This window comes from Chionomys nivalis, chromosome 23, assembly GCF_950005125.1.
Source record: "Chionomys nivalis chromosome 23, mChiNiv1.1, whole genome shotgun sequence".
NCBI classification, from domain to species: Eukaryota; Metazoa; Chordata; class Mammalia; order Rodentia; family Cricetidae; genus Chionomys; species Chionomys nivalis.
The window spans coordinates 37,446,533-37,459,342 of NC_080108.1; the positions used below are offsets into that span (position 1 = coordinate 37,446,533).

Below are 12,810 nucleotides of genomic sequence, written 5' to 3' on the forward strand. Positions count from 1 at the left end.
TGAACTAATGCACACTTACCTATGCTCAGCCTGCCGTCCTTATTGAATTCCTGCTCAGAGAATGGTCCTTTCCATCGTTAAGTCCTCCTGTCAATCAGCTCAGTTAAGACGGTCTCTCACAGACCTTCTCAGAGGCTAACCTTACTGTGTCCCCAGTGAGCCAGTAGGCCTGTCTCCTAGGCATTGGGTTAACAATTAGTGGCAGCCATCTCACGGTGCTGTGAGAGCCCTTCTCAGCTGCAGACCAATGTTTGATAGTTCATAGTTCTAGGCACTAAACCCTTTGATTTGTTCTGTACCTCAAACATGGCTGCCCTTGATAGCTCTTGTATTTAAATTAGATTTCTCTGTGGGTACCACCCAGAATAATGACACACAAGGAACAATTGGTAGCTGACCCTCCACTTTCCTGGCCCTCAGTCTTTGATTATATAGACTACACCAAGAGAGAAATATCTACCGAATCCACCAAGTCATCATACTCACCCTGACCTGTATTTCACATAAGTAGAGCATGCTTCATAAAACCACCACACACTTATACATTTTTAGTAAAGAAAGAAGTTATGAAAGATATTATAGTGTTGACTAATACACTGGCTTTCAGACATGCCAATCATCACCTGTAAAGTGTGAGGAAGAATAGATATTGATCAGTAAGGGTAGGATGTTCCTAAAGCCTCCCATGTTATAACTGTACTGCTGACCTCTGGATGGACCCCATCTCACTATCAAGGAACTGACGGTAGCGTTGATTCAGAGCCATGAGATTCTTTTAGAAGAAGAGAAGTAGAAGACACATCAGCAGCCTTGTGTAGAGACCCTGCCTTTCTGCCCTTCAGTCTATTTCCCTATCTCCCCCTTTGGTTTATTTAGAACTTATTATCTCCTGTGAGATGATATTTGGCCATGAATTTATAATATATTCCTAATTTTAAAACAATATCCCAATACTATTGTGGTCCATTTTCTTTTACTAAATTATACTAAACGTTGCTCTCCAAGGCTAAATACTATAGCCTTTATTTGTATAGAAACCAAGTGAACATCAAACTTTCTGTACATTTCTTTGTTTGTTCATTTGTTAAAGGTTAATTACACATACACAGTCTCATGTACTTTGTTCTTGAAGATTCTGTGACATTTAAAATCAGGTTCTATTCCTGGGTGAGTAGCCTTCCATCTAGGTTATAAACTATTTTTGGGGGGTGGGTCTTACTATTACCTAGTCATGGCTGGCCTGTAGATGACTAGGCTAGCCTCCAGCTTACAGAGATGCCTGCTTCTGCCTCCCGAGTACTTGGATAAAGGTGTGCACCACCATTCCTGCTTCAATGTATCCTGAGTTGCTGTCCGGGCTCCTTTTCCTAGGGAAGCAGTATCAACCTGATGGTGCAGCCTGTCATATAATAATCAACATCAAACTAAGAGCTGTTTTATTCTTAAGAAAATCAGTGTCGAGGTGTTTAGTCTTAAACACGACTTCTATAAATGTAATTATTACTCAGATTTGTAACTGGTACAACCTTGTAATAGCAAAAGTTTATAAATTTATATCAGCTCATAAAATTAAAAATACTCATTGTCATAAGATGCTCTGAATGAGCATCCCCCCCACCATAAGGTTCTTTTTTTCATTCTAGAATATTTCTTTTAACACTGAATGTAATAACTGGCTCACTACAGGGCACAATAAAATGGTCATAGGAACAAACAAAAGTGCATTAATGTTAATTGACTCAAACAAATGATCTTCCTAGGCAAATCATTAATAACAACAAGCGTGTAATAATGAAGAGGAGAGCTGCCCTCAGGCCAGTGTTTGCTGTTTTCCGAGTGCTATGCTCAGCACTGTATTTTATTTAATCACCACAGAGAGTTATGAGATAGGGGAAGTGTTGATTTTCCTTAGGAAGGTGAGAGCTTACAGAATTCTTCTCCATATAACACATAATACCCACGAGGCCTCACACTCCCACCCACAGTCCTCTTTCCGCCTACTGCCTTTGGAGTAGAGCTCGTTGTGGCATAAACATCAAGGTTGATTCCTGGGTCTAATACATACACTTATGCTACTGAACGGTTCTAAATCCAGTTTTCCAGTGATGTGCTGAAAGTGGTTTTTTGCTTATTAAATAAGCATTTAACCTCAAAGCTAAATTCTTGTCATTTCTAGAAATGCTAGGCAATATCATCTTTCTAGCTTTTGACTTTCTCTCAACTCTTACCACAAGACTGTTCTAACACATAATGTGTCGAGGAATCAGATGTGGCGAAGACTGCTGCATTGTGCACCTCGATATATTAGCCAGGCCTGCAAGTCACAGTTCACTGTGTTTTCTTTGTCTGCTTGTATTTGTTGGTTTGTTTTGTTTTGGACCATTTTAAGCAGAGTCTAATCAATATTTGCAAGGCCATTATGGTAGAAGACAGTAATTCATAGCTATGAAAATTGAAGGAATTTTACTATTGCTATAAAAAGGATGCTAATTCCCTTGAAACTTGAGATTAAAACTCAGTCTTTCTGTGAGATTCCTTTTTCTGTGAAATGCCACTCTGTTTTACATTAATTTTTAATTTTGCATGCAAAGTTACAGGTTTTATTATACATTCACACACATGTATGTAACAATCCTTTTGTGTTTTCATTCGTCCGCTTCTCCCATCTTCCTCCCCCGTCTGAGTTCTGTTTTCGCTTGTCTCTGGGCCAGTTCTGTAAAGATGATAATGGGAGCCCTGAACTTACTCCAGTTTCTCAAACTGATCTTCTCGCATGTCTATGTGGAGTCTACATTTGAGTTTGGCATGCAAAATGTTTTATTTTGACAACAAGGAAGTCAGGAGATGCGTAATGGAGATGTACCCTTCATGTCACACTCCTCATATTATCCCCAACAAATTTCATTTTCTGTGTAATGTTCCTCTTTGCACACCAGTATACACCAAGTCACTAAAGAATCATGCCATTTGTGTCAGCTGATGCTTTCTAGAGTTAGTCACTGCCTGTGAATGGACCCACTTCCTCTGGCCACCAGGGGTTTTGTGTTGTTTTCATTGAGAAATGCATGACGTCATAGCTAAAGCTCCTGGAGCTTTGGCCACCTATTTCACACAGCTTTCACAGAAGACTCCAGAAGTTTCTTCTCCACACTTCCTTCCTCACTCCCTTTGTTCTTCCTCCCACTCATTTTGTTATCTTAGTACCGTATTTTAAAAAGTTAGAGTCTTAGAAAATGGATGACCTAGATTGATTTTGGCGTTTTGCTCCTGTTTCTGTGGTGTTCGCTACGGTGTAACGTCACATTCCCCAGATCATTGCACTGAAGTTGATTTAACACATTAGGCCTCATGAGATGGCTGTCCTTCTAGCCCAGGCAGCTGGAAGTTGTGATGTTCTCACTCATTTAAAGACTCTTACCTAATTAGAAACTAGGCTTTGTGACAGTTCTCCACTGGTCACCTAAAACTTTGCTTATTGGGAATGGGAATATTTTTTGTTTCAGGTTTTCCATGATCAATTATATTTTTAGTAAGCATTTTTAATGAGTTTTTTTTAAAGTCTAAAAGTGGCATTTTATAACCAAATAATAATACTTAGTTTGAATGTCCCTTTAAGCCAAATGAAGTCACAAATTTTAATATTCCAAATAAATATATGTTTAATATTCATATCTACTCCAAACAAATCCTGTTGTTATCTTTGGCCTTAATATCACTGATACATTATGAGTGGAGACATTAGAATATTTAGATTAAGTAAATAAATAGTGGGGCTTGAATTGTTATAAAATTCTAGCCTTATGAATTAGAGCAAGATTATTTTTATTATACATATATAGTTTTATTAGAATAATAACTTTTTGAACACTTTCCTCCATGCACAGTTTTGTTACATTATTTATTTTATTTAATGTTGAATATTACATTTTTCCAATGCCTCACTTTTGGTTAGGAGAATAGAACAAGCAACAGGCACTCTTCTTGTGGGCTCAGAAATACAAGTATGTATTGTCTGCCGTGCTAAGCTACCCAAGCCTAATCACAGAATATGAATTTAATACTATGTAATACTGCCATATAGTACAGAAATAGCACCTCATAAAGGCTTGTCACCGGCACATTTCATGGGCAATGATGACTGATAGGACCCTGTTATACTCCCATGTCTTAAGAATCTGGTCAGTGGAGTGTGTCTCTTTCTAAAGTAACAATTACTGATTAGGAGAGAACATCAAGTTGGAGGTTCCGTTTGACATCTGCCTTTATTTGGAGGTGAACAAAGAAGCTTGTTTATAAATTTTTATACTTATTAATTCAATTTGATATAAGAACCAGGTGTGTACCTAGTATATTCAAAAAGTTAATGCTTACTGCCTAGTTTTGTGTGTGGTATGTTTAAGTTTCTCACTTATAGTTACTGCTACATACGTATTCAATATGGACCTACTAATATTAACTAATTGAAGACAATGTTTTTATAGCGAGTTCGTTGGATCAGTGGGGATTGGGACACAGATGTAGTTTCAGAAAGTACTGTGCATCTTCAGTTGAGGGTTTGGGATAAGTCTTATGAATGCCAGAATGAGAAGCCACTCATCGCTGACTGTGAGGGTTAAAGGGGAATCATGGGCAAGCTCGTCACCCATAGACACTTTACAGTCTTTTCTGTTGTAAAGGCATGTACGTCTGTCTTGTCTTCCAGTTCTGCACAAGCAGCCCCGAGAAGTGTGTCTCTGTTTACTAGAGCTTGGCCGGATTGCAGCCAGGTAGGTAAGACCTCCTCGATCATGTCAAGGAGGAGACATATCTCAGCCGCATGCAACAAAAACATGCTGGCTTATCATCATTGAAATTCAAACTGGATGTGAAGAAACCATTTAGCAAATGTAATTGCTTGGATCATCTTGAGAGCCATAGTTAAAATTAAAAGTACATCTCCAGTATGCTCAACACTGCAGGCATGAGGCAAGGACAGGCTTACCTAAGCTGTCATTGATACAATTTAATCCATTTCCTTCCCGATCTTGATGGAGCATGGAGTAGAATGATCTCTGCCTTTAATGTTTATGTATCTATTTTTACTTATGCTTGTATCATGTGCTTGCTTGTCTGTATGTATACCATGTGCATGTAGCTGCTGCAGACTCCCAAAGAGGGTATTGGGCTCCCTGGAACTGGAGTTACAGACAGTTGTGATCTGCCTAGCGTGGGCGGGCCCTCTGCAAAAGTAGGAAGTAGCTATCTCTGCAGGTTCCTACTTGACACTGTATGGGACGGGACCGTTTATTCAAAGGGAAATCTGTTCTCTCTCCTTTCCTCCCCATTCATCCCTTCTTTTCTGTTTAATAATTTTAGTCTCCCATTTGCATCTTTTCTTGAGTCTCTTATCAATTTTTATCCCTCAGAACTTTTACTTTTGAATTGAATGGGGCTAATTTTTATATCATTTTATGTTGTTAACAAATAAAGATACAAGCTTATTTTTATAAGGTTTACTTTTTTATTTTTACAGTAAGTGTGTGCATGTACTTCTGTGTGGAAGTCTGTGACTGTTCGTGCAGGTGCCTGCAGAGACCAGAATAAGGTGTCAGATTCCCTGGAGTTGAAGGTATAGGCATCTGTGTGCTACCCTATGTGGGTGCTGAGAACCAAACATGGGTCCTCTGTAAAAGCAGTACATGCTCTTAACCACTGGGCCATTTCTCTAGCCCCTTTATGATTACGGAAAGAGGTGTTCTGAAAAGTTTTCATGTCCTAAAGGACAAAAACAGGTAATTTTTTAGCAATCACAGCAAGGTAAGTTGAGGAAAGAATCCTGTTAGCCAAACCAGCTTGCTCTGGTTTCATGCTTCCCTGTTTACAACCTTGCCAACCACTGGACAAGGCCATGAGACAGTTGTATGAAATCTAGAGAAGGAGAGATCAAGATGAAAAGATTTGAAGAGATCTCGAGGCAAATAAATGTTCAATTAATTAGTCATTTTTCTGATGCAGATCTGGGTTAAAATTAAAGGTATGCCTCTAGCACTCCTAACACTGAAGTCATGTGATCTTTGCTTAAGCCATCATTGATACTATTTAATCAAATGCATTTCCTTTCTTATCTTGATGGTCATGGAGTGAAAATTTCTGTGCCTTTAAAGTTCATGTGTTTACTTATGCTTGTATTGTGTGCCTGCTTGTCTGTATGTGCACCATGTGCATGTAGGTGTTGAGATCACATGAGCCAGTAAAATGCAGTGAGAGATAATAATGCGTGAGGTTAGATGGAGAATTTATGTACAAAATTAGGAGAAAGAAATCACCAATTTTTTACATTGTAAAACTCTAGCCCAGTAACAAACACTGCCAGTAAATGTCTCTTCTTTAATAGTCAGAAGTAATCCTGAGGTCTTTAAATCACCATAGCCCATAAATTTTTAGTGAGTTAAGTAATATATAAGATTTTTTATTTTATCTCAATAATTACAGTGAAAAAGATTGCTTCAATATTTTTAATTAAAATTAATATTACTGTGTATTACCCAACAAGGAATTAAAAGATGAGATATTTGAAGATTTCCCTAGCCCCACACCACTTCCCGATAACTGTTTAAAGGCTTTGGGTGATACTCACGGACCCACCTTCCAGGCACAATCCAAGCTTGCATCTGTTGGTCAGCCTCTTCAGTTCCACCACATCTTTGAATTGGGTGGAAGAGGCAGTGGGACAAAGGTACTGCGGCTTCCAGAGACAAGCCTCCTCCACTAGCTTTGGACGTTCTGTCTGTGCTGGTGGACTGGGGTAGAGACAACATTCACTCCTGAAAGAAGCAGACACTAAGGAAAAACACAATCAACCCACAACTACCTCGGAGATACTCAACTAGAAGGAACTTAGAGACTCTAGAAGATCTGTAAAGGAAATACTGTGTGATATAATTATATGGATAAAATATGAGGACCGTGCCCTACTCCACTCTGTGCTTAAACAGTACAAATGCATTCATCAGTTGGCCAGGCTTTGAGAAGGGAAAGTGACCGCAGGAAGACTGCCTGCCTCCACACAGTAGTGGGGGCTGTTGCATCCCCCATCTAGGGTAGTCATTTTCCTGCTCTTAAATGTTTATTTCATAGCTGTTTGTCATTACATAACTACTTTAATTCAGACAGAACATTTCTAGCCATGGCTATCACACCATAGGTGAAGCTTGGTTCCAAGCTTTAGATCTGGCATCAGTTACCCATAATGTAGGCAAGTAAAACGAATGCACGTCTTGTTAAAGAAGAGAGTAATTCCTCTCAATTCCGATGGAAAATGTCATATGAAGAGTTTCTCCCTCACTACAAATAATTGATTACTTTGTCAATCAATTAGTTTATTTAAAACCAGATCCCCTGTAGACCACACATTCTTTTTATAGTAGAGAATGACCCTTGTGTCCCACTTCCAGTTTCCCAGGAGGAGCACAGGGTGCTGGAGACCAATCCCAGGGCTTTGGCATGTTGAGCAGACAGTATGGACTGAGCAACCTCTAAAACTCAGCACAGATATTTCAGGCAGTGGTTATTCTGTATTGCTCTGTACACACCCACATTTTATGACCATGTGAGGTAAGATAAAGGCTGAATTTATTCCAGAACCTGTACCTTGGAAGTCAGTATCTCATGGCAGAGTTGACATTCCAGTCACCTCAGCATTGCAGCCTTGTAGGTTGTATTTCTGCCTCTGTCAGCTGAGTGGGTCTTGAAGCACTGTATACTTTGTACAGAAGGAAAGGGGGTAGTGCATGCCTCTTGCTGTTGCTTTAGTTAGACAGTTGAATGGATGCCAGTCAGACAAACTGTTATTCAGGTAAAAATTCCTGTTTGTTTCTTTCTGAACACATCTGAACTATTTGTTTGGTTTTGCTGGAAGCTCCTAAAGCAGAATAGCGTGTCTATCCCTCCTTTAGTCTCGTTCCACATATAAACTCTGCCTCAGATTTAGATTTAGATGCTTGAGGTCACTCTCTCCTCCCCTATGTTCACTCCTGGAGAACAGATTAACACATCTGAGCAGTTTCAACCCAAACTCGGAGTGTGGTTTTTAGAGCACATTCAGGAACCACATTCGTCTTCTCCCATAAAGATGTGTTTGGTTTTTACCAAATGTCCTGAAGTCTCCTGAGTTTTGTGTTTTTTTGCATTGAGAGGGGATGCCTTCTTATATCCCACTCTAAATGGTGCCCCCAGACTCCACATGTACACTCCTAAAAGCACCAATATCACTTGATAAGTGATTCTCCGAGTGCTTCAGAGCCTCTGCTCTATCTGTTCTTCCTGGAGACACTCAGAAGAACTCCCTCAAGAACCAGAGTCAGTGTGGCCTCTGTGGTGCTGACCGTACTTTTGTTCTCATGGCAAAATTTGGTTTTTAGCTAAAGAAAGCTATCATTGTTGGAAGGTTAAATTTCTCTGCTAGTATTTCAGAAAAACATATTTCTGAATGTAAAAGTTATGACATTGGCCAAAGCAACTCAACAAAATCAAAAGATTCTTTTGACTAATGTTTTAGTATTAATTTCCACAAAATGAAGAAATAAATGAGTGATTTCAACATCCTTTCAGACTGCAGGATGAAGGTTATCTTCATGATAAAAGTGACAGCTTCTGAGGTGGAAGCTTGGTGGCAAGGATGCAGCACGCCACATCGTCTCGTGCCTTTGGGTTCTGGTGCTCTGTGATCCATCATCTAGTTCAGTCTTAGTGTAATGAAATGTTACTTAAAAGAAAAGTGATCGTGTGTTAAGATCACTAATTGATTCACTTGGAGACCTGCAAGGACTTCTGGGAGTTCATGTGTCCTTTCCCATGGCTGGGGCATTTTCCACATATAAATCTAAGTTTACATTCCTTAAAATAGGGAAAATGGGACAAAATTACCTGGCAAGAATCTATAAACCATCTGTTACATGCCTTAGAAAGAGGGAGTTTCATTAGTCTATAAACTTTGTCCCCCAACCCTACTGCAATGAAGCACAGATGTCTTTTCTTGGAAAGTACCGTCTACTAAATAGTTGGAATATATTGTCTCCGTCAGGAAGGAGTTTGGTGGTACATTAATTTCAGTTAGCGTAATCCCATACACCACATCCTGTGCCAGCAAAATGAAAGGCCCATTACTGTATTCTCCCCATACAGTTGTCAATCCCGAGACTCCCTAGCTTGTTACTTTTTAATGAGATGAAAGTAGGTGTCCAGCCTCTGAGATATAAATACTATGTCTATATTTCTGGATTCTGCAGTAATCAGAACTTAGCTTTAGTGAACTCAGCTATCTTGATGACTGCAGTTGAACCCATATTGGGGTTGGGAAAAGGAAAGCCCCCTGCTCCCAAAGTTCTAACTTTGTTCTTGAAAAGAAGGAGAAGCATTAATTTGTGGAAACCTTATAGAAAGAATGGACCTGTGCAGAGGTATGGAAGTTATCACCGATGCTAAGCCAGGGTAGCCACTTGAAGAACAGAAAAATGCATCTGATGACTAAGTTGGCCTGCAGGTGCAAGTCTCCATTCTTGGAGGTGGGTCATGATTTATAGCCTGCTGACACCTCCAGGCCCACAGGAAGCCAATGAGTCATATTCAAGTGTGCATTCCAGTACTGGCCGACTCTACCCCGAGCAGCCTGAAGAACTCAAAAGCCAAAATAAGCAGAGATTCAAGGCTCAGTACTGACTTTCTGTGTCAGTGGCACAGCTAGTTTTCAGTTTTCCCAGGTAAAGAAGTAACTCCAAGGAAACATCTTTCATGTGTGTGTCTGTTACCAGTTTTATTCAAAGCTGGCCTGTTTGTTTTGTGTTGGACATGAGTTGACCCTCTTGCTACTCTAATAGCATATTTGTTACCGCTATTTTTTATTTTTAAGATAAAGTATATGCATCTTACTTTTGGGAGACAGCCTTCATCTACCTGCAGTAAAAAATAAAATATTTTCCAATCTATTTAATTTATATTTTCAAATATGGTATTTCCAGTTAAAATTACATAGAATTGGCTGTGATCACAGTGTTTTAGATTCCTCCAACATACAACCAGGTTTATATTATTATTTTGAGACCATTCAACACAGGCATGTTTTACACCTTAACGGAGCTAAGAATCCACTGATGTGCAGTGTGGCCTTCCAAAGTCCCTGGCCTGTTAGTAGCAAAAGTAAGGTTGCTGTGAATCAGCCGTCACATTCTCTACCCTAATAGGGTCTGTAGTGCACCAAATGTCTTGTAACAATGCATTGCTTGGTTTCTAATGCAAAAAGTTATAAATATGAAATGTGGTGACTAGATCTCTATAGCAAGTGTTTTCTCATTAGGGAACAAAAATGACTTAATAGATTAGAGGCTGTTGTGACATTGTAAGCTGCCTGTACTGAATTCTTACTTAAGCTTTGCAGCTCTCTTATAAAGGGCATCTGATACACAGATTGCTTCTCACTCTCCCAATCCTGAGAGGGAAAAAAAGAAAATAAAAGAAGACGGGTAGATGAAACATCAAGTGTTTCTTTGATGACTGGGTCCTTCTTCCTAGAGGTGTAAACCAAATCAAGCCTGTTCAACATAACCATGTCCTTTCATCTCAGAGGGAAGAGGGGGCAATGAACTAAGAGGCCAGGAACTGAACCAACTGGATCCCTCTGTCAGAACAAAACATCACCAGGAGGAAAACTACCTCCCTAGAAAGTTGCACTGCGCTTGTGTGCAGTGATGTCTGTTAAGCAGCAAATCCCAGCAGGAGGACGCACGCCGAGTTTTACATTGGCTGCTGAACTGGCACAGTGTTCAACACAAAGTAGTGAGCAGCGTAGTATTCGTTCTCTGCTCATAGACTATTTGTATTGCATCTTATCTGTGACCCACAATTTTGTTTCTCCTGTTTTGTCTGGAGACAGGGTCCCTGAACTAGCCTAGACTGGTCACAGTCTTAACATCTTCATGCTCTGTCTTGCAAGTGCTGGGATCAGAGGTGTGCGCTGCCACACTTGGTTCACAACAACCTTACAAGCACATGTGTTTTCTCTCCTTTATAGTAAATAATCGTCTGATCACAAAATGTAGACAAACTGACAACAGTGGCCCGTATTTGAGATTCTGTCCTGTCCCAGTCTTCTGCAGACATTTATCTTTCTGTTAATAAAAGTATATGCCTAGATTATTTTCTAAATGCTTCATAGTTGTCAAGTTCTACAATCATCTTTGGTGTCCCGTACTAAGCACAGTTGATATGGACCTATAAAACTCCGTACATCTTTAAGTTTTAATTAAGGGAAACCAGATTGTGGGAGATGCAGCGATGATATACACTGTTGCCTTCTCTCATGCCCATCCCTCTTCTTCCTCCAAGTCTCCTGAACGTGTGCTGGATCATTCTTGTTTCCTGTCCCTGTAATAGTGCTTGTGATTTCGTTGTGCTATTCCTTAGGGCTTAGCTTGTAATGTTGTGCAGCCACATGCATTGCTCTTGTGTGTAAGAAATGAATCTCTGCTCTGTAGAGCCAGTTACTTCTTTTCCTAATTAAGATTCTGCTGTTTTAATTTTGATCTCAACTCTCTGTTTTAATCTCTTTTATTAACAATCTTATATTTTAAACAAGACTTTAGTTATAGCACTAATATTGTCAACTCTGTTAAAGAAAATGTTCAAGATAAATTCCCTGTGGATGTTCATGTTGCTGGGACAGTAATATGCGAAACTGAGTATAGTATGCTCCTCATGTACACTTCTATACAGTAGTTACATGTGCTTTTTTCCTGCTCCAAAGATGCTAATTCACGAATACTAGTTCCATTTCAGTGTTAGAGAGTCCATTCCCTTGTAAAAGGGCAGTAGTTTGTGATACTCACAGTCCAGAATGTCATATGGTTATTACATTGTTGTAATGTGTCTGTGATAACAGTGTCATGTTTTTGAAAGGTATGGTGTGGAACCTCCTGGTCTGATAAAGCTGGAAAAAGAAATTGAACAAGAAGAGACCCTTTCTGCCCCATCTCCTTCACCTTCTCCTTCATCCAAATCTTCAGGAAAGAAGAGCACTGGGAACCTGCTGGATGATGCAGTGAGTGTGGAGTTTACTACTAAACCTCCCCTGCCTTCTTGGATCAGGTTGGCCTTAATGCATTTCAGCTCCTTTGAATTCATTTTAACTCCAACGAGAAAAATCTGTGCTCCTTCAGCTCATCGTGAAGCTCACAGCCAAAACAGTGATTTAAAATAAAGTGCCACTTAATTCCATTGCACAGTGTCTTAAACCCTAGGAAATGAGTCAGCCCCTTGAAAGTGGTTTCTGAAAGCACTTCAACCTTGTTCTTCGCTCCCGATTCCTCCTCTCATAGATATAAACTGGAGGCACAGAATCTTGAGGATTGTTGAGAAGGGGACACAGCGTCTGACAGGAAGATGACTGTACTTATTGATTGCCGGGTATTGGGCTAGAGCTGACCATTTTTTTCTTAAGAGCTCTTACATCTGAAAGGAAGGTTGCTTGCAGAGGGGGAGATTGGAAGCTGTGTGATGCCGAGAGGAGAGGAGCTTAGGTTCCCTCGGGTGTTTGTCTAACTCTGGGTTTTATCCACTCTGCAACCCTCTAGGCACAGGGTTCTGGTGATTAGGTCATACTTCAGTGACATCCTCGTTTTCAGGATAAGCAGTTTCTAGGTATAGTAAGCAGTCCTTTCTCATGGCAGTGGTGTGCTGGACAAATATTCCCATGTACTGTGTGCTTGTGTCTTATACGTATGAAGACATTAATAAACGAGAGAAGCCAGGAGTTTTCTTGATGTAGCCTGTGCAAAGTTT

The 12,810-nt window shown here is 39.9% G+C and overlaps 1 protein-coding gene across 2 annotated transcripts in view; it reads left to right on the forward strand.

Moving 5' to 3' along the window:
• The window catches only part of Gas2 (growth arrest specific 2), a 113,456-nt gene that overhangs the window by 50,162 nt on the left and 50,484 nt on the right, over positions 1 to 12,810 (forward strand). For both annotated transcript variants that reach the window (XM_057756219.1, XM_057756218.1), the window contains exons 5-6: positions 4,703 to 4,766; positions 11,929 to 12,070. In XM_057756219.1, coding sequence (XP_057612202.1) covers positions 4,703 to 4,766; positions 11,929 to 12,070 — 206 coding nt within the window. The remainder of the gene's footprint in view (positions 1 to 4,702; positions 4,767 to 11,928; positions 12,071 to 12,810) is intronic.